This window comes from Brachycentrus maculatus, unplaced genomic scaffold (genome assembly GCF_059751285.1).
Source record: "Brachycentrus maculatus isolate JH-2025_06_01 unplaced genomic scaffold, ASM5975128v1 h1tg000396l, whole genome shotgun sequence".
In the NCBI taxonomy this organism is placed as follows: Eukaryota; Metazoa; Arthropoda; class Insecta; order Trichoptera; family Brachycentridae; genus Brachycentrus; species Brachycentrus maculatus.
The window spans coordinates 788,634-812,174 of record NW_028281145.1 but is presented as its reverse complement, the minus strand read 5'-3'; the positions used below and the strand labels follow the sequence as shown (position 1 = coordinate 812,174).

Genomic DNA, 23,541 nt, shown 5'->3' with positions numbered 1-23,541 from the left:
TAAATCAAAGTGCGCATTGTGTGTCACTCTTACCCACTGGCGATGCGTAGCATCGAGAGTGAGACAGATATAGGGCATGATTATGGCGCGGACTAATTACCGACGTCAAGAAAAATCAGGGATCTATTCTTTTATTTATCCTTGTGATGTTACAAATTATTAGTCAGATATTTCAGCAGATGTCATAAGGCCAAGGATTTATGTATTATTTTATCCAAAGTTCCACACCATGAAAAAATCCCTCTAAGTTGAACTGAGGTTAGAAACTTGGAGCAATGTAAAAACACATACGCTTTTGTCAGCCGCGTATGGGGCATGTTTTGTTAAAACACATACGGTTATGCGAGCCGCGTGGATCCGGTTAAAACCCTTGGATATGAATAAATAAATACACACTTTATTTATAATTATGTAGCTTTATTCATATATGACAACAAAAAAGGTATAAAATTCAAAATAATTGTGATACAAAAATGCAACATAATATATAAAATTAAAATAACAAAAATCACACATGAAGGCAAATAATATTCTTAAATATATCTCAGAAATTTTGAACTTCAAGAGATCGGTAAGTTACTTATGAAGATATACAATTATTATGAAGATACTACTTGTAAGTACGTATTTTTGTAGGAAATCACTAAGTTATACAATAAAAAAGCAAAATATTTTAAACTGACACTAAAACAGCTTCCTCGAAAATAAAGTTTTGTATACAAACTCAAGCTTTGCAGAAATGGATTGCATTTTAAATAATGATGACTAAAATATAAATGAAATTAAAAATTGATATTATAATTCTCACTCTATTATCACTATAAGCTTTTAACTTTAAAATGTATACAGATCACTAATCAAGTAGGCATTTTTTTCAACAAGAAAGTTGAACTTGCAGTAAAAAAATTGATCCCTATATCGTGTTCTCAATTATTTAGAGCAAATTATTTTCTCGAATGACAAATATAAAAGACATACAAAAGTATATATTTTAAACAATATAGGCAAGAATGACCATCCAAATAAATATTATAAATAAAATATTATATATTATTTGTTTTAGAGTAACACTTTAAGTAGACTTAGATAAAGAATGTTACGATTCAGTAACATTATATTATTTATATGAATAAATCATAAATGCAAATAGGTACAATTTCAACAATTTACTAAAAATAAGGATTTTCAATGTCTTCCAACCAGTATTCACAATTGAATAACAACCTATACTTAATGTTTGAATATCGTTCCAAAGAAGGTTTCAGTAAAAAGCTGTTAAAAAATAAAGCTCAAACTGAAACCGATGTATTTTACAAAATTTTAGAAATTGTAATAATATTTAGTTGATTGTATTTAATATTGTATTTGGAGTTGAAAATTTTAATTAAAATTTTTGTCAAAGCAAAAATTTTATTAACATTTTTCAGAAATGTTTTATCTTTATACTGGCAAGAATAAAAACTCCAGTACCATCCGTGTATACAGGAGTAATGAATTTCTCCAGTAATTAATATATGTTATTAATGAATGTTCATATTATGCACTATTCTCCAGTACCATCCGTGTATACACGAGTATTGCATTTTTCCAGTAGTTCACATTAATAAATGTTCATATTATGCACTATTCTCCAGTACCATCCGTGTATACATGAGTATTGCATTTTTCCAGTAGTTCACATTGATAAATGTTCATATTATGCACTATTCTCCAGTACCATCCGTGTATACACGAGTATTGCATTTTTCCAGTAGTTCACATTGATAAATGTTCATATTATGCACTATTCTCCAGTACCAACCGTGTATACACGAGTATTGGATTTTTCAAGTAGTTTACATTAATAAATGTTCAGATTAAGCACTATTTTGAAGTACCGCCCGTGTATACAAGAGTATTGAATTTTTCCAGTAGTTCACATAAGGCACGTGATCAGTCTATATACAAGAGTAATAAAATTGGCACATTTTAGATATTTCACCATATCCTAAGAAATATTTCTTTCACAAATAAAAACATCAAAACGAGTTGATTTAAATATCAATGTGGTAAAAATGATCCCAAAATTTTAAATATATTAAGTTAACTTGTTAATTTCCAAGAAAATAATTAAAGAACTTTAAAGCATATTGATTAAATTTTTATTGAGATTTAAAATATATTAAAACTGATTACCGAAAATAATTCCCAAATGTACTGATATTGCAATAAAACAAAACTGATAAAACAACAGGTTTTGATTTTCACACAAATAAATAATATATAATCGACATAAACATATTAAATAAAATAAAGTCTTAAGTATTAAATAATAATCAAATATTGCTTTAGATATCTTAAACTACAATATTAAAGTAAAAATATAAAATCACTTTTTAATACAGCTCACTGCAAATAATTAAATAATCAATTATGTGTTATTTATAGATTTATAGTTATTAATTTTCCTTACTTCAAAAAATTATAATTGGAAACATTAATAATGTCTAAAAATATGTTTAAAATAGTGAGCCCTCTACATTCTCAAGCTCCTTGATAGTTTTTCTTAAATTTTCACGGATCCGACATAAACAAACACTTCTAGTTTACCTCTGTTCTTGGGCTTTCAGTATATAATCATACAGTAGTGCAGATAACAGGGTAATTGAAAAGAATTTAGCTGCACATTTTCTTTGAGAAAACAATGTTGACTCCCGTAAACATGACTGGAAGTGTGAGTCCTATATGCTGTCAAGAAGCAAAGACACAAACAAACTTTTAATGTCATCACATTACAATTTTTAGTAAAATTTGAACACTTGAATGTAGAGGACTTAAAATATAATCCCATTATTTTAAAAATGTATATCTGAAGAGGCTATATAAAATAGAATAAACAAATTGTTTCAACAGGAAGCAGATGTTTAATCAAGGAAACTAATGTAATTGTGTTGTTTACTACGGGGGCCGAAGTACCAGGGTGACAGGACCTGCCGGGAGACCCCTCAGGACTCCCATTGCCTGCGTCCTAGTGAGCCCCGCAAGCTGTGTTCCTCCCACAGATATCAGCTCACTGCCGGGTGTGACCTTCCCGCTATTAGCTGCAGTTCCACCTATACAATTTAAATAAATATTATAATTTGAATAGACAAAATAAAATAAAGAGAATATGTACTTTGTCATAAGGAGTAAGAGTAGGTATCAAAGTATATAAAATATTTATGATGCCCCTACTTCAAGGAGTATTTTGGGTGTGGCATCCTATGGTTTTTTTGTGAATATAGTTTTTTTTACTTATAACCCTTATCCGCACCTAATGGTGAATAGGGCACTGCATCAAATTGACGCAGTGTTATCTTGATCATTACTTACATAAAGGGAAGGTGATAACTCTTGCGCTTCAGAAACCAGTCCAGGGTAATATTAAATATATATTACAGTGTTAAATCACTAATATTTATTTTCACCCCCCCCTGGGAATCGAACCCGGGACCTCCAACACGGTAGCCAAACATGCTAACCATTACACCACGGAGACGGACAAAAGTTTATACTTAGTACTTTATACTCTACGAGAATAAAGAACACCAGGATAAGAGATATATACGAGATCAAAGATGTCGTTAGGTGAGAAAGGCAATGAAGAAGACAATAATGTTATGGGAATCTGAGGAGAATGAAACCATCCAGACTTCCCTACAATGCATTGCAGGGCCAACCCCAAGGTAGACAATTCCGGACAAATCACCAAAGAGATGGATTGACAGCCGGGAATCAACATCGCAGGAGACTAATCCCTCTTAAAAACAGGTCACAAAGCCTACACCAAGAAGAAGACTTATCACTGTGGTAAGATCAAGTCAACCATGGAGTATCATTGACTGTTGTTGACCTGATTCGGAAATGGTAATTTCAAAGCAGGTCACCTTGAAGTAATCTTGGCATTACACAAGGTCATGTTTAAGGTGGTATTACACACGAAAAGGAGAATACGGTTTGCACTCACCAGTAAATAGTCTGTTGATCAACAATGGCCTGTTGCCTCCTCCTTGAAGAGATATTCCTAAGCCAGCTCCACCGGGAGTATCATCCGTCATATCCAACGATATGGAAATTATACCCGAAGATGAAGAATCATTGACTGAAAAAGAATAGAAAAATACCTTTGAAAATAATACAAAGAGAAAATTTAGAAGATTTATATTACGCTTCACAATTACATATAATCAATTCAAGTTTTTTTAAGGATGATCGAATTCTAAATCTGAATACAGCTTATTTTAATTGCTGTTTTTTTTTCAACTGTTACAGCTATTAACACATCACTCACTCCTTTCAACAACGTCATATATCAAAAAACTTGATTTTTCATGAGATCATTTTTAAAGTTAAAAAGTATAATAAAATGTATTTAAAATAAATATCAGGCCACTTATTGAACATTATACTGTGCAACAGATCTTTTTAGGTAAAACCTGACTGTTTTTTCTCCATTATTTTTTTTTAGTATATTTAAAAAAATAATTAAACAATAGGTACCTTTTCTTCAAAATCAACACTTTCTGCCCTGTAGGGAGTAAATCTCATGTTAAAAATATGCCGCTTTTGCTGGGATATAGTACATTTTCTAAGCATTTTGAAAACACGCACAGCTGAAAATTGATGATTTTTGATATATGACGTAGTTGAAAGGAGTGAGCGACATGTCATACTTATCAATTCAAGAACACATCAAAACAATTTATATTTAAAGTAAAAATAAAGACGTAAAAAAAATTAACAGTTTACCAAAGATTCAGATTGTAGTATCTGAATGGTAGAAATATAATATTTCTTTAAAATACCCTGATGTACAAATACATACCACCAATTCCGGTTAACAAAATAAATTATATGTCTTGTATATTTATGTCAAGTTCAAAATGTTCCTTAAAAAATATTTGCTTTTGTTCGCCTTCATAGTGCAGTGGTTAGTGTGTTACTGTGCTAGAGGTCCTGGATTCCATTTCCAGGAGAGTCATAATAAATAATTATTTATTTAATATTGCCCGAAGCTAAAGACTGATCACCTTTGTTACGTGTATTTAAAGATTAACATAACACAGCTTATATTTGATACAGTGCACGGTAGGTGCCGATAAGGGTTAGAAGAAAATGATATACAATTTTTTAAAAAGTAACCAAAACAAAATATATAATTACATTAAACGATTTGATATGGTTATTTGTGAAAGTCATAAAGGTCAACACATTTATAACGTACAGCGCATAAGGTACACATATTATAAGGAAACGTGTGGTTTTAATGGTACATTCCATGTAAACCACAAACCACGTTACTTTCTTCAGTCAAGGTCTTGAGGTGAACTGCTAAAGACTAAGATTATTATTGACCCATAAAGACTTGCATGGAACAATTAAGATTTTTTTTAAACAGAGTCCCTGGGTGTTTCTTTAAAGTCTTTAAATTCAGATATACAATATTCTTCGTACTATACGTATATACGTGATTGACCGTAATTATCAGATGAATGGTGGATGTAATAAAGTCTCTTCAACATAAAAATTGTCTATTTTCATACTATAACTTTTTGCAATTTCATATTCATGAATATTCACGAAACATAATAATTGTTAATAATTACTGAAATTTAAATACCAATAATACATTAACATACCTGTCACTTCAGGAGACGGGTTTTCAGTAGTTTTCTTTCCCAAAACAACGATGCTTACTTCCGGTAACTGTTCCTGTAAATTAAGTATCAATTCAATAGTATTTGTAGTATGTATTTTTTAATTAGAGTGAAACCTCTATCAATCGTTTTCCCGGATGTGTCGTTTATTTCCTCTATCCCGGATTAATTTCATACTAAACTAAACCGCATCGATTGTTTCTCTATCACCATTTACCGCATTTATCGTTCGAATTAAGCTGCATATTTGATACATTTTGTCTGTTTTTTTACATTATTCCAATTTTCTTACATTCAACGGCAGCGTTTGGGATAGAAACTATCGAAAGCTTGTGTAACCGATACCAGAAGCCGAAAATATACTATTGACTTACAAAAATAAAACAGTTAAAAAACAAAAGTATTTTTTGAAATTTTTTAAAAATAAATACATTTGTATCTGAAACATGTTTTCTTCTTAGAATTTTAGCCTACGAATGGTTATGCAGATTGGGAGGACGGTATCTTTACTCGGTCGTATATGTTTGCGTATTGACCTCTTAATCCCGCATTCATTGTTTTCCCGCATTCATAGTTTATTTTAATAGGTCTCTTTAAAAACGATAGATAGAGGTTTCACTGTATGCATACAGTGGAAGACTTTATAGGAACTTAATACAAAATGGTATTTATGGAAAAAAATGTTTTACATCATCTAAAGAATTGAATGAATAATCTCCTAAAAAGTATGGTCATGTGTAATACAATAGTTTTCAATCAGAGGCGTGCATATAGGCAGATATGCAGTACCTACCCAGGATTACTCACGTTCCATAAACACGGCCAGTGCCTACTATGCCTTATCCTTACCCAACCCTTCTCTACCCACCCTGATAAAAAACTCTGTGCACGCCACTGCTATTAATACTAAGGTACTGTCTACAATGAAAGCATGTGTAGATATAATAATAATCACATCCAGTTTTGTTTAGGAAGCCTCCCAAGCTATAATAAGTTAATAAGTCAAGAGACATACATACCTTTAAAATGGCAACCGACTGAGCGTGTGTTACTCCCTTCATGGTGTGGCCATTGATAGATATAACTCTGTCTCCCTTGCAGAGTCGACCATCTCTCTCAGCAGCACTCCCACGGAGCACTTTGTGAATCTGTGAATAAATATAAAAATAAATAATAATCATTAAAACCGGTACATTGTTAAAACAAGCACATTCTCAGATGTTTTTATTGTATTTTACAGGGATTTTTTTACCATGTAACGCGGTAGAACGGCGTTCTGGACCTTTTTCACGGATATTTTTTTTTTCCAAATCAATTAGACTAAACAATGTTTGTGCTAATGCAATCACAATCTATTTTTATATAATTCGTCAAAATGATAAAATATGGTATTGTAATGAATATTTTAATGATATTTGAATATAATTTTTTAAAGTGAATTCCGGGAACTTTTTGTTAAAAAAAATCCCTGATATTTTATATCTATAGAGAATTGAGAGGCTGTAATATTACATAACCTGTCCAAAGTTTTACACTCTATAAATACAAGCATTATATCTATGTTAGTTCTTTGCTCAGATCATCTCTAATGGAAGCAACTATATTTATGGCTCAAAATTATATCGTTTTAATAGCCAGTTTAGAGATTCACACTGTGGGAACAGTGAAAAAAGTCTCTTTTATGAAAATAAATATATCTTTGTACTCGTCATATTTATTTTGTGGTTTAACACTTATTTGTAAAAACTTTTAATGAATGAATCATAGATAAGTTTATTTATGCAAATAAATAATTCTTAGTACTCTTAGTGTTTCATTTGAGTTAACACTTTATGTTTGATATTGGCGTAAGATAATATTGTTCTTGTTGTTTCTTGTTGGGTTTTCCTGTGCCGACGGCACGTTTTACGATAAATTGTGTCCCATGGTTAGTGTCGTGGATTCTTGAGTCAGAGTTTCTAGGTTCGAACCAACTCTACCAGAATTTGATGCATATTTTTAATAATGAGCCGCTCAGGCTCACAGAAATAGTATGCAATTGAAGTATTTTTGTAAATAATTAAAACACAAATACTTTCATTAATAAAATTAAAATAAAAAAAATGTTTGGCAAATTATTTGTTAGTTACTTGTCAGATATGACAGTGGATGATGTGGCTGATGACACAATCTTTTTTTGCTTTATTTTCCTCCAGTACCCATTAATAGCTATTGCATAAAAAGATCCATTATACATATAATACTATTGGTAATGGGAATAGATGTTTTATATATAAGGAACTTTCTGTATTTATAATATAATACACAAAGTTCCTTTGACCAAATGTGTTATACACATGCTTGACTTTATTTCATTTATTTCTGATTTTTATGGTTTTTTGCCCTATTAATGCTTTCATGCAGTTTAAATAATGATTTGTGTGATGTACATGACTAGATCCATAATTTTATTCTTCATATTTGATGACTCCTCACCAATCATTTTATTGTGATATAGTTAATTTTATGGTATGATGTAAACTCAAACAATTTCATGAAACAAGGAAAAATGTAACAGTTTTAAATATTTTAACAATTATTAATACTTTTTACGGTGTTTGAAAATTATGCAGAATGCATCGAAACACATGTCACAACAGATTTAAGAAATAGTGGTATTTACATAGTAAAACTTTAATTAAAAATTTATAATTCTTACTACAATTTGTGTTTATTATAATACATAAATGACAAATAACTCTCCTGAAGAATTTTAAAATAACTTCAGCATTTGGAAGCAGTTTTTTTCTAGTTTTTAAAGATTTTTCTGTAGGCTTCCTTTATTATACAACATCATTTCAATAAATATAAGTTAAATAACAAAAACACTAAAATTGTATAAATTCAGGTTTACTTAGCAACCGCGCGTTTAAGTCGTCCTAAGTAAATGTACTTGTAGTGTATAGGAATATTTTTTCTTCTTTATTTTAATTAAAATATGATGTAAAAATGCGACTAGACTTAAATTTTTAAGAATTATTTTAAACATGAAAGTGTATTGAGGGATATAAATAATAGTGTTCTTGAGTGGCAGGCTTCCAGGAGAGGCTGATGAAAAGCTCCAACATTATCATAAAACTACTTATGGAGCACGGTTGGGGGCTGGACATGTGAAAGCATTGCAGCGCAGTTTTGCAATTGTAAGCATCAGCCAGTTAATTTTCTATTAATCATTTTGATATTTTTTTACTATATTTTCATTTTTTATTTTATTTTATAATACTATGTTTTTGTAAAGGAAATATGGCTAGCTTGTCCGCCTCCATAGTATAGTGATACATGCGTTTAACTATCGTGCTGGGGGTTCCGTGTTTGATTCCCAGGGGAGTCAAAATAAATATAAGTGATTTTTCACTATAATATTTATTAAATATATTTTACACTGGACTGGTACCTGAAGTACAGGGCTGATCACCTTTCCCTCATGTATTTAACAATCAATATAACCCTGCTTCTTTACGATTTACAGTGCCTTATGCACCAATGGGTGAAGGATTAGAAGACGAGAAAGAAGTATTACTCCAATCGCTCAGTCAAGCCAGAATAAAATATTTTTATTATTAATAAATAAATAGTAAATAATAAGTTGATTGATATTTCATTTATCATCATAAAGATGAACTTAACAAAAAAATCATTAATTGGTTCGGCAGTCACTTTGTGGTAGCATCTATCCATTTTAAATTTAAGTTTTGCTTGGTAAATATCAATATTTATTCAAATCTATTGAGACGCATGTTTCGATGCATTCCGCATCATTTACAAACACTTAAAAATCTCATGGTGTTAAAAATTAAAAACAATAAAAAAATTTCGAAGGCCATGAAATAAAAAGAAGAAATTCCGCATTTGTGAGATTTATTTCAGGTTTTTTTACAAATTTACAAATGTGGAATTTTGTAATTTAAATACTACAAGTACGAGTACTTATTTGTGTAATTCATTTATGTGAAAGACTTGATTAATGTTATCATTATGTAAAACTCCGAAATAAAAAATAAAAAATAAAAAAATAAACAAAAAAATGTATCCAGTGAGGTTACAGAAGTTGCTGCCACTGAGTAAGCGGATCGCGTAATGCTCTTGTTGAGATTGATAAATATTCGTCATTGAGGGAAAGAATAAGCGATGACCGCGACTTGGTAAATAACTCTGTGATTCATCCGCGCAAATCAAGATGCAGGAGTAAGGCAAGAAGTAGTGGAACAATAAGTGGCGCCGCCGCCTTGGCAGCGACCGCCAATTGGCGACAGTTTTTGCCTCGGAACTCCCAGTATGGCGAGACGAACGCAGCTGGACCGTCTTGGCAGCGAGCGAAAGTGATTTCCAACTTGCGAGCCTTCTGTCTTTTTTCACGGTCAAAATTGACCAAATTGCCTTGACGTCCGTGATCCATACATGGATTGCCAGACTCAATTCATCAATTAGTTTTTTTAGTCCGAGAATCGATATAATATTGTGATCCTCTGGCCCAAGAGAAATAAAAGGAATACGAAAATATAAATATGATTTTTTTAAACTCTTATCCGCACCCAATGGTGCATAGGGCACTGCGTCATATAAACGTAGTATAACAATATTGATCTTGACACATGAAGGAAAAGTGATTAGCCCTCCGCTTCATGTACCAGTCCAGGGAATATTGAATAAATATTAAAGTGAAAAAATCACTTGTATTTATTTAACCCCCCTTGGGAATCGAACCCGGGACCTCCAGAACGGTAGCCAAGCGTGCTGACCATTACACTACGGAGGCGGAATATGATTAACCCTAGATAACTAAGCTTTTTATTTACTTTGTAGGTATAATGCCATTTGTTGATCGAACAATATTGACATATGTAGTAGCTGTGAGGAATAGTGATTTATTGTTAAATGTCTCTTGCATTCATTCCTAATAAACCAAACTTAAGTGCCATGTAACCGGTTCCTATTTTTAATAAATACTTTTCATTAAGTTTCACGTTTTTAATTGCGTAGTCCGCCAGATGAATGTTTAGTTATTAAGGGTTAATATACTACAGAGTACATACTTAATTTATTTTAGTCAGCCCATGCAACGAAGAAATGTCGCATAACGCACATATCAGTATTTTATCTTTCTTTAAAAATTATTGATCCTACCTTTTATTAGTGCACATGCATCCCTACCTAACAATGCTATAACTGACTTTCACTGTAAAATGAAAAAAAATGGAACTACGGACATATCGCTCACTCCTTTCAAGAACGTCATAAATCAAAAATCGTCAATTTTCAGTTGTGTATGTTTTCGAAATGCCCAGAAAATGTACTATATCTTAGCAAAAGCGGCATATTTTTAACTTAATATTTACCCGCCACAGGGCAGAAAGTGTTGTTTTTGCATTTTGAAGAAAAGGTATTGTTTAATTATTTTTGTAAATATACTAAATAATTTTCAAATAGACAAAAAACCTTCAGGTTTTACCTAAAAAGATCTGTTGCACAGTAAAAAGTTCGATACGTGGATTGATATTTATTTTTGATATATTGTATTATATTTTAAAACTTGAAAAACGTTCTCCTGAGAAATCAAGTTTTTTGATTTATGACGTTCTTGAAAGGAGTGAGCGATATGTATGATTAGTACTTAAAAATTGATCTTTACGAAGCATTAAGCCTTTTCCTCCCTCCCACCCCTCTTCCAGGTATTTATATTAAATTACATATGACAATTTTTTTTAAATGTAATATTCCAAATACCTGTTTTTTGTTTCTCATTAATGTAAATGTATTTATGTAACTGTTCTGTAAAATTTCCAAATCAAATAAAATTAATTTCTATCTTTTTTCCAACATTTATCCGCATCCAATGGTACTGCATCGTATATAAGCAGTGTCATCTGAGTCGTTAAATACACGAAAGAAAAGTAATCAGCCCTGCACTTAATTAATCGTAATATTAAATAGAGTGAAAAATCACGTATTATTTTTACCCTATTATTTTTGACATCTCATCAAAGATGAAGAAGAATATGGAAGTCTGGGCATTTACGGGGCTTACGACCGTCATAGGCTGGTTCAAGTGATCACTTTACACACGTGTAACATTCACCAATTCTACCCATTATTGACAACCACACTACTCAAATTCTTGGAAGTTTTATATATATGAACCAATTTAGAAACCTTGTTCATGAATCACTAGAACTTCACTAGAGACATCTATTGGTGAGATGTAAAGAAGCTTTTTATTAAGCAGAAACTCTTATATTAGTATGTGAGATCCGAATCCTGGATTATAATCACACACATGAGAAACGCCAGAAAATACCATTTTCATTTTTATTATTAAGCTTATAATTTGACCAGATAATTTATTTACAACATTTTGAGTGTGTCCAAATACTTGTTCACAAAATCTGGATTATCTCCAATTACAGGAGTTATTTTCATATTATTTTTGACATCTCATCAAAGATGAAGAAGAATATGGAAGTCTGGGCATTTACGGGGCTTACGACCGTCATAGGCTGGTTTAAGTGTATTTTTACCCTCACCTCCAACATTTGTGACCACAATTTGTGATCACGGTGCATCAAGATCTTTTGGATTCCTAGACAGTCCTGAAACTAATTCCAGGATTGGATCATTTTCAAACTAAATTCTAGTGCACAACATTTTGAAAGCGTCTAAATCCTTAATTCATTAATTCCGGGTTGTACCCCACTTACATCTACTCATTTCTAAATTTAATACAAACACAAACGTAAAATGATCCACAAAATTTATTTTTTACAGCATACGGTGAAATTATAATTAAGATAACTACCTATAATGTACCTAACAGTTATTCTGATAATCTTGACCTTGTTTCACTTGCGCCGATTTAATCTAAAATATTTATCGAAGAGCAAACTTTTACCGTGAACACACATTTAAGCATATGAAAATATGTTCATAAATAATTGCATGTTAATATGTATTTAATATTAGCTGTACCTGGCCACCCGTAATTGTGTTTCAGTCTGGCTTAATGTAGAAGAGGAATAAAAAGCACACATTTCTAATTTGTTTAATTAAAAATCTATGAAATAAAAATGCAATCGAAAACATTGAAAATGCTTGGTAATAGTAGCTATCAAGAAGCACGATGCATGAGCAATGTTAACAACAGTTATAAATGCTATATAATTTTTTCTAAATACATACTTATACTCGTTTTCTAATACATAATACTAATACTATCATTATCTGGTTTAAGTGATCACTTTACACGCGTGTAACATTCACCAAATCTACCCATTATTGACAACCACACTACTCAAATTCTTGGAAGTTCTATATATATGAACCAATCTAGAAACCTTGTTCTTGAATCACTAGAACTTCACTAGAGACATCTATTGGTGAGAATTTGAGTAGTGTGGTTGTCCATAATGGGTAGAATTGGTGAATATTACACGTGTGTAAAGTGATCACTTAAACCAGCCTATGACGGTCGTCAGCCCCGTAAATGCCCAGACTTCCATATTCTTCTTCATCTTTGATGAGATGTTAAAAAATAAATAATAATAATAATATATATTATATATACTCATTAGTAAACATTGATAATAAAGAAAATATGCCGAATAAATTTAAATTCACTTAATGGTTGAAGCAAAAAATAAACATTTATCATTATGTCTATACAATATATTCAAAAAACAACTTTGTAATAATGCATTTAGTAATTGTGTCTCTCGTCTCTTGTAAAATATCACATTCCGCATTCCAGAATCGTATTCCAAGTTGTCTCATTCTGATGCATTTTTATAGAACTGGCGAGCTTTTGAATGCATGTAAATCACTCCGTGATGTCACATCTGACTACGGATTACGTGATTCGTGTACACTACTGATAGTTACACAATCAATCCAGAATAAAACACGTCGCACGTGATCAAAGTCCAAATCTTCTTCTCTTCATCTTCTTGCTCAATGCTGAGCGTCGTGGTCTTCTGGAATGTCAGGCACTTGGTGCACAAGTCCTCTCCATTCTTCCCGGTCCTGGGCCAACTTGATGGCAGCGTTTAGCGAGGATCCGGTTAATTCCTTTATTTGGTCTGTCCATCTTGTTGGAGACCGTCCTCTTGCCCGCTTGCCTTCAACTGTACCTGTTACTACCAGTTTTTCAAGACTCTTCTCGTTCTTTCTGGGTCCAAATATGCTGACTGAATAAAAATGAGTACCTATTGTGTAAATTAATTCCACACAAACACTAAAACGTGCCTAGAAATCACGAGAAAAATCCGAAATAAAACAAAGCAACAAAATTTCAGAGGTTCGAAAAATAACTCACTTTAGCGGCATACGGTGTTGCTAGTATTAGAGCTATCTATCATTTATTATTGAAAAAATTCTCGAGGTAATAAATCTTATCCGTTTAATAAGAAAATCTGATATCGATTTAGAGTATAATTCATTTATATCATCTGAGCTTTCTAATTATGCTATCAAGATTAATGGGTTGTCTGATTTAAGATTAATCTTATACTTAATAATGTTCAAACTATCTTTTGTTATATTTAGCACACCGCTGCTACTTTTATACAAGCTTTAAGCTTTTAGATCTCTACTAATGGAATGTCACATTCTATGGGTATGCATGGACTGGTGGAAAATGTATTTTTCTAATATCAGTAAAGCTTTCATTAATCGATTAGGCAGTCACTTTGTGGTAATATGTGTCTTTCCATATTTAATTCAATTTCTACTAGGTTAATACCACTATTTTTAAAAATGTTTTGTGACACGCGTTTTGATGCGTTCCGCATCATTATCATATGTATACGGTGTTTGAAAATGATGCGGAATGCATCGAAACACATATCACAATGGATTTTAAGAAATAGAGTATTTTCCAAGTAAAATTTAAATAAAAATCAGTAATTTTAACTAGCTTAATAATTCTAATAAATGTTTAAGGAACACTTTTAGTTCATTAAGTTTGACACCCATTCTAGATCTGTTTGCATGTATTCTATTTCGCAGATCCGCGATAACAATCTGTGAGAAAGATTGTCTCCATTATCAGCATTGTCGAGAATTCGAGGAATTCCCGATCGCGCGTCCCGCTCGTAATATGAGAAGTCGAACTCGCCAAGATCCGAGAAAGCGGAATACTCAACCTTTACACGCTACACGAGTTCTCGTTTAAGTTGGATTAACCATTTTGAATAGTGCTTGCATTTTATTGAATCACCTAACATTTATTCAAATGGAATAACGGCCATCGACCGTACGGGCGAGGAGGTGAGCGAATAACGTTACTCCGCGTTGTTGTACACGGTACGCCGTGGCCACGGGTGCCGTACAATATAATATAAGCCATATTACAGCCTAATACGTACTGTTCCGTAGTTTTAGTAGCGTAATGGGACCAAAGAATAATAAAGAAATTATCTAGAATTGTAAATCGCAAAAAAATTAAATTGAACCTGAACAGAAGAATGCGATCTCGTGCGCCATAAATTTTTAAACTCCAATAAGATACATGGCCATAAAATGAAAGTGTACCGTTAATCCCATTGTTTTTTTTTTCTTTCCGAACACTTACGGATCATAATAAATGTATGCCTACTATTATCATGAACGAGCTAGCGTTTACGTGTATTTAATCGATACTACGCGTGTCTGAAATGCATATATAAGTACAATACAATGATAGCACAATTTTTACCAATTAATTATAAAACAACTAATTAAGATTAATAGTTTTAAAAATTTTAAAAACTTATGAATTAATATAAAATCATAATTAAATACCAAATTAAGAATGAGTTTGTAAAATACATAAGCGCAGTGTTATCGAAAAGTGGGTACATATTAAATTAAGAAGAAAACGAAACTCACGGTGACTTGCTTCGCCTCGCAGTCAGCTCCTCCAGCCAGGGTTACGCCGACTCCTCCGGCAGCTCCTCGCGCTAGCCTCACTTCACACCAATTCTCCTGTTCATCTTCACTAACTCCGCAAGAACTGGCTTCGTAACTCTCGTATTCACATTTTTTACTCTCATTAGGAAACACTGGGGTACTTTCCGCGTAGCTCACTCGAGTAATTACACTCCTTTCGACATGGTTCCCATTCTTCGCGATGCCGTTTTCTGTAGATCTTTTTTGTTTCGGTTGATCTACAATAGTCTTCGTGTAATTATCATTAGATCTTCTGTTGAAACTGGAATCGTTAAGTTTCCTCGCGATGACCGAAGATCCATTGGTGTACTTAGATTTGTTTTGCGGCAGCTCCGCCTTCGTCTGAGTGACGGTTCCGAAATCGCAATCTGATTCGGTATCGCTATACGTACTGTCCGTTTCGTTCATCGCGCATTTGTCTTCGACAACCAGTGTAGAATACGCCACCTTTAAAATTGAATTCGCCAACCCTCCTTCGGATCGTGATTTCGAATACTGATTGTCCGCGGGTTTGTGTTTCGAGTCATCGTCCGTACTTTCTACGTCCGAAAATTTCCTCTCGATCAACGGCGATCCGAATTTATTATCCTTGCCACTCCTACATTTAGCCGAAGCGAGAATGTTCTTCCTGTTGATCGCCTCTATGCTGCGGGGCTTGAGCACTCTGTGACTGCTCGTATCCGTACTACCCGCTGAACTACAACTCGCCTGCGATCCAGAGGTCAGAGTAGAACTATTGGAAGATCCCGCGGAAGTACTTGTATCCGACGAAAGGGATCTGCAAACGTTGGACTTCTCATTATCCGGTTGGTACATTGCATGATGAAGGCCGTAGTCGAACAAGTCATTCTTGGAGAAGTGATCGAATTTTTGCGATATAACGCAATGACTAGAGCAATCGGATTCCGTGTTATCCATAGTATTCAATGAGGGAGTAGGCGACGAAACCGTGGACAAGTAACTCGAATCGTCGCTATCGGCAGCTTCGGGGAAATGCTTCAATAATTTGAATGTCGGACTGCTCACTGCATCACTGTAAGGCGATTCTGAAGCTTTCGATTTAAGAGGTTGTTGAGGCAAATTTATGTTTACGTGTGGCGACATTATTGGCGCTTTAAAAGACGGGGGCAAGGTGTTTGTTTTCTCATCGATTTCTCGATCGCTTGGTCGTTTCATATCTAAAGAAAATCTAGGAGGTTTTATAGGCGTTGCGCCTTTCAATTCGGTACCTTTATTTGTGTTATAATTCGATTTATCAGAATACTTGGGAATCTCCAATGTTTTTGAAGTCTTTGGCCCGTAAACTTGAAGAGGTTTTCGTTTAAAAGCTGGAGAATATTTGGGAATGTTATTTATAATAATCGATTGATTATCCCAAAGAGAAGGTAAAGCGGATGAGACGGTCGTTTTAACATTCTCACGCGGCCGAGTCACCGGATGCCGACCTTCGTCAATTCGCGATAAACTGGATATTTTTAAAGAATCACGACTTTTAATTTCTGGCAAATTAGCCACGGACTGAGAATCGGGAATGACCAAGCCTCTCAGTTTGCTCATGGATTTTCTCCTTTGCTCTATAAGATGATCCAATGTCGATTGGTAGTCCTTGTTGGAATTACTCTTGGCGGGTGTTGCGGCTAGTTTCATATTTAACAATACAACGGGACTCAGTTTCGGTTCCGGGTCCTTCGGTTTCATCACCGGGGTGTAATCTCTAAAGAGTTCCGTTCTTTCTACGGGTGTGATATTTTCTACTTTTCTCGGCAAAGTGAGCCACTCTTTACTCTCGTATACTTTAGCAATAGGTTCAGTCGGAAGGGAATATTTTCTATTAAGGGATGCGTAATCAGGTACTATATCTGTCACTCTGCTATTTGTAATTTTCTTATCAGTGCTGTAAGTAATAGGTTCAGGAGGAGTCGTCTTACTAACTGAGAACATAGCAATTTTATCTTTAACACTCCCTTCGCTCTTGGCATCTTTGCCTCTTCCGTAAGATTTCTCTGTCATTTTTCCGATGCGTCTCGGAGAATCCGCATTAGTCCGGATGCTTTGGTCGAACCTGTTGGTATCCTTGACAGCTATTTGTGTATTACTGGGCGTATGGGGAGCGGCCTGTATCTTGCTGGGCGCATGAGAGGTCGACTTGGGCGTCTCGCGGTGGAAGCTCGCTAGCTGTGGGGGCTGGGGAAGGAGGTCCTCATGATGCACCAGGGGATTCTCTCTCCCGTCCGGGGGAGGACGTGGACCCCTCGATACTCCTCCGCATTCTTCAGAATCTGTCCAAAAAAAACATACATTATTATAATATTACGAGTGTATTTTTTTAAATACACAAACGCTGGACTACACCCCGAAAAAGAATCAAGATTTTATTGATATCTCAACAAAGATGAAGAAGTTATTGGGGTGTGAATATGGAAGTCTAAGTATGTGGAAAGGGAGCGGATCTATCACTATTACTTGAACCTGCCAACGACTTATCATGAGAGTTACCAAAGAGCTTTTTATCGACAGTAATGAGCAGTATTCGTAAATGCCCTGACGTCTATATTTTTCTTTATCTTTGATGAAATGTCAAAAATAATATGATAAATAACTCCTATAATTGGAGATAGTCCAGATTTGTGAACAAGTATTTGGGCACACTCAAAATGTTGCAAAGGAATGTAATCATTTACATAAAGTATATGCTTACACGTACGATGTATAATATATACCTATGTCTAGCTATTCAGCTTAATAAATATTTTAGCAATTAAATTTAGCTACAGTTTGAGAATTATTATTCGCCATGAAGACTAGTACGGTTGAACATCTGCTCTCCTTCGGGTATGTTATAAGAATAGAGGATATTGAACTTGCTCGACCACCACACAACATCTTGTTCCGATAATATAAATTTTAATGGATTCTTAATCTTACCAGAATATGAATATTTTATAAATCATATTATTGTTGACATCTCATCATAGAATATGGAAGTCTGGGCATTGACGGGGCTGACGACCCCCGTATTTTAAGTATTGAAAATTATCTGGTCAAATTATAAGCTTAAATAATAAAAATGAAAATGGTATTTTCTGACGTTTCTCATGTGTGTGATTGTAATCCAGAATTCGGACCTCACATACTAGTATAAGAGTTTCTGCTTAGTAAAAAGCTTCTTTACATCTCACCAATAGATGTCTCCAGTGAAGTTCTAGTGATTCAAGAACAAGGTTTCTAAATTGGTTCATATATATAAACAGAACTTCCAAGAATTTGAGAAGTGTGGTTGTCAATAATGGGTAGAATTGGTGAACGTTACACGTGTGTAAAGTCATCATTTAAACTAGCCTATGACGGTCGTCAGCCTCGTAAATGCCCAGACTTCCATATTCTTCTTCATCTTTGATGAGATGTCAAAAATAATATGAAAATTACTCCTGTAATTGGGGATAATCCAGATTTTGTGAACAAGTATTTGGACACACTCAAAATGTTGTAAATAAATTTTGTAAATCGATTAGAAATAGGAACTGCTCGAATCGTAATGATAACAATGGCGTATCGTAGATGGATGTACGCTAAATTACAAAATGGGCTTCATTCCCGATCTCCGCCTGTTATGAAAATCGAAAATTATCAATTGGTCAGGATGTCCGAAAATAATGTTGTTATTGCATAATCTCCCGCAATATCCTAGGTTTTTAATGTATTATTACAATAAATAAGCCATAACGCATTTTTCAATTTTTCATGGACGAGATGAATACGTGTGTAAAATCAATAAAAGTACGTAATTTAGTACATCTAATATGTGGTTTAGACGTAAATTTAAAATTGATTTCAGCGTTCAGAATATTTATTCGTATAATATGTTATGTAGAAATAGAAGAATAAACAATCATTTAATAATACTATAACCAAACTGAATTCTAGAAAAAACCAGCAAAGCTTCTACTTTTAGAGGCTTATTTGCATATAGGATAATAAACATAGGGAATACGATACCAAAAAACATCACAAAGACCTAGACCATTCAAAATAAATCGTTTTTAAACTTATTTAGCATTTGAGCATTTATTTTTAAACTTATTTAGCATTTGAACATTTATTTTTAAACTTATTTAGCATTTGGACATTTATTTTTAAAGTTATTTAGCATTTGAACATTTATTTTTAAACTTATTTAGCATTTAAACATTTATTTTTCAAAATCTTAAATTTATTATGCATTAAAATTTATTTTGCAATCGAACCTGCCAAGTAGGTTTCGTATTTGAGCGTCTACCCAACTACGCCACGGCGCCTGCCGTACGTGTTATTACGTTAATGATTAAACCACAGCCTTAAAAACACCCATTTGATTTTATGATTTACAGTGATATGATAGGACCCATTTATGTATTATCGAAAGGCGAAAAAGTCAATTCGCATTAAAGTGGTTTTTGAAAGTACAGTTTATATTCTTCTAGCCTTTATTCACACCCAATCGGTGCATAAGGCACCGCATCGGATCAATGCGGTTTACTCTTTTACTATATATTTCTTAAACGCTTCAGAAAGTAAATGATTTTTTATTCCCTTTCAATCAAAAATAAGGTTTAAAGATATAAATGGTATAAACTCGGCAAATCAAACGAAAAATAAATATGACGAAAAGAAAAATGTGAAAAAAGTATTTCAACTAAATGAACGGTGAAAATGGCATTTCAAAACAACATTTCTATTAAATTACTCAAAATTAGTGACAATCAAATAATAAGAAACGCTTGCTATTTTTTTTAATGCATAAATCCAGGGATTTCTTATATTTCTGCTCGAAATAAATGTCCTTTTATACACTTAGAGGCTCCAAGCGAACCAAAGCTCTTATTTATTCGCTACTCTTTAAAGTAAAGTATAGTATCCAATATATTTTTCTTTCAATTAATTTAAAAATAAAGAAAAAAGTTAGTTGAAGCTATTGGACTTTAATTTCATTGATTGATTCGGTAATCACTTTATGTTAATTTCTATCAATTTCCATTTTAATTTTACTTGGTAAATGCAACTATTTTTTTCTGGTATTTACCAAGTAAAATTATTTTAAATACTTTGATTTATCAAGTTTGATAGTAGTATCAATAAAAAAGTACAGGCGTTTCCATCAGGGTTGATCTAACAAACACATAGGCACTGAGACCAAACAACCTCAGACATACAAATTCACTTCGTATAAAAAGATTTGTCTCTATATATTTGATATTCGATATATACATATATATATATATTGACTTGACAAACTGTAATTTTTTATTTTTCATATGGATATAGGCCTATGGAGCAGTAAAATTACCTAACACGTTATAAGTTTTTCACTCTGTATACAGGCTATACGTTTGTATTAGATCAATGTTCGGATCAATTTTAATTATTAAGTTCACACAATTAAATTAAAGGTATTCTAAAATTATTGATTTTTTAGAAACGTTTATTTGCAGAGTTTCCGTAAATAGTATCTACATATAAATGTACCCCATGTGTTATCTGGATTCTGAATTTACGTAACTTTAAAAAATGAATATGCATTTTGCATTTTAAAAAATAAATATGAAAATTAACATCTTCATTGAATAAATGATTAAAAATAACTAAGAGAATTATGTAAAAATCGGTTGTAAGACATAAATCTTAAAGTTTTCTTATATTTACCAAATAAAGATACTAGTCACATTTAATAAAACCAACAGGTAAATGAACTAGATGAAAACAATTTCGCGTGAATCTAATGTTTTCATTCAGCCTTCATGATCAACCTTGAAATGCGTGCACGCGTGATTATATTCCAAAAAAAGCACGCCAAAACAAAACACAAATTGGAACTTCATTGCTGTTTCACTTATACATTCAGCGGCCTGTAGGGACGTCGCTTCGGGGAAGGGCAGCGACGCACGGTACACAAAAGGGCGTAAAACTTTGCCGTTATTTTTGGCGCATATCGGGGTGATATCGCAGAAAAAGAAAATCACAGAAAAGCAATCACCTTTCGCAGAGCTGATGGCCATTTTGGTTTGGAAGAACACGACAGTGGGTTCCATTAGAGTCGATTCGCGAGATTAGGCATTTCCGCACTCTCGGGACGATACGGCACCGGCTGCTAACCGGTTTCGGTTCGCGCTGCCGACTGGCGGCTGGCGGCGGGCGGCGGCGGCGGGCGGCCGGACGAGCGGCGGCCTGCGCGGCCGGCCGGTGTCTCCGCGACGCTACCGAATTCCTCCGGCCGCCGCAGCCTCCCGCGCCCGCCCCGCGCGGGGAGCCGCGGATTCGCGGCGAGTGAACGCCCTTGGCCGCTCCGCCCCGCCCGACCCTGCCTCACCGACCATCCGGCCGCACCATCTTTGCGCGCACCGATATTAATCGATAATTTCCGAGAGCACCATCGCCGAACTTTCCTATCTAAAAACGCGCCGAACTGCCGATCTCGGCTGCCGAGCCCTTTCGTCACTTTCGATCAGCTGTCGTGCCCGGCTTCGAACCTTCGATACGCGTAAACCTTTTGTTTTCCGCAAAAAAAAATGTACATATATTTTTCGGTTCGAGAGCAAATCCCGAAAAGGAATCAATTAGGGAGAAAAAATGGCAAGTCCGCGATGGCGATGGCGATGGCGAAGCTGCGACGCCGACCGGTTGCGGGTAACTGGACAAGGACCGGCGAGTGCCGAGAGCCGAGCGCGCCTCGCCGCGGAGCCCCTTCCTACCGGGAAGTGCGGCTGAAAAATAGCGATGTTTGTTTTGTAGGTACGGATCGAGATCGAGTCGCGCGAACGATAATCGTGAGTGGTTCATTTAGTGCGCGGAATGTTGCTATACTTCTCCGAGAATCCGAGGAGCGATCCGATGCTCAAATCGCGCGATTCGAATTCTAGGAATACTATTCCTGAAAACGCAAAGAACCTCCTCTTACTGGTGATTTATGGAACGCCATTAGCGGGCTTATCGGGACCGAACCGCGAAAATACGATTTTATTACTGTCCGGCCTTCGAGTGGGCGGCTCTCCGAAAAGTTACACTCGGATGATAATCGACTAATTGACTGTCACCGAGTGACATCAGCGAGGTGTGCGGCATCCGTACGAATGCCAAAATGGAAAGGTCCCTGCGAATCTTGTCAGACGTCTCAAAAAAACAAACCCGTTTAATGAGATCACGGTAATCAAAATTCAAACGACTACGATAAATCCTTCCGTTCGCACGGTACGTCCGATCTCGCAAATCCAGCAACGATGGACCTTATCTGTCTGTACTCTCGCCGCGTCCTATTCTAGATCGATGAAGAACTCTTAGAGGAATAAGGATGACGGAAGATGCAATTAGCTTCGAAGACAGACACTATACGCCGTACGTACGAAAATTAAAAACCAATAGGATTGACATTGAATCCGTATGATATAATCTTACATTTACAAACAGATAATGCTCATCTGACCAAATTAGGCTGTCGGATCTCGCTGATCTGTTTACACCGAAAACTGGATTGGCCAATTTTTTAACCGAATCAAATTTGACATTTAATTAACAATAAATAATAATAAAAAATTGCGTACCAAATATGAACGTAACTCGTGGCCGCTGGTAATAATTGCATAACACGTATTGTTTGAATCAACTTAAAATACTCTCCCTTGACGTATTGGCAACCACTAAAGGGCACATTTTCAAGGCGCTATTTTTTCCGATTTTAATTACTCTTATATAACGTATAAAATAAAAAAAGATACCATAGCGCCCTGTACATGGCTGAAATGTCGGAAAAACTAAATACAGTTGACCCAAAAAAGTGTATAATAGCAACGTAAAAATAATAATTAAACTGCAGTAAACCATCATGGATGGCGTTTTGTTACGAATGGAAATATAGGGATAAAAGAAAAAGTCTGGTTCG

General features: G+C 34.3%; 1 protein-coding gene across 1 annotated transcript in view; it reads right to left on the bottom strand.

Moving 5' to 3' along the window:
* Positions 1-396: 396 nt before the first annotated feature.
* The window catches only part of LOC148302930 (uncharacterized), an 89,502-nt gene continuing 66,357 nt past the window's right edge, over positions 397-23,541 (bottom strand). Inside the window, exons 4-8 of the mRNA XM_088270808.1 lie at positions 15,573-17,911; positions 6,695-6,823; positions 5,658-5,730; positions 3,986-4,120; positions 397-3,092 (exon numbers count right to left, since the gene is read on the bottom strand). Of these exons, the coding sequence (XP_088126934.1) occupies positions 2,938-3,092; positions 3,986-4,120; positions 5,658-5,730; positions 6,695-6,823; positions 15,573-17,911 (2,831 nt within the window). The 3' untranslated portion in view covers positions 397-2,937. The remainder of the gene's footprint in view (positions 3,093-3,985; positions 4,121-5,657; positions 5,731-6,694; positions 6,824-15,572; positions 17,912-23,541) is intronic.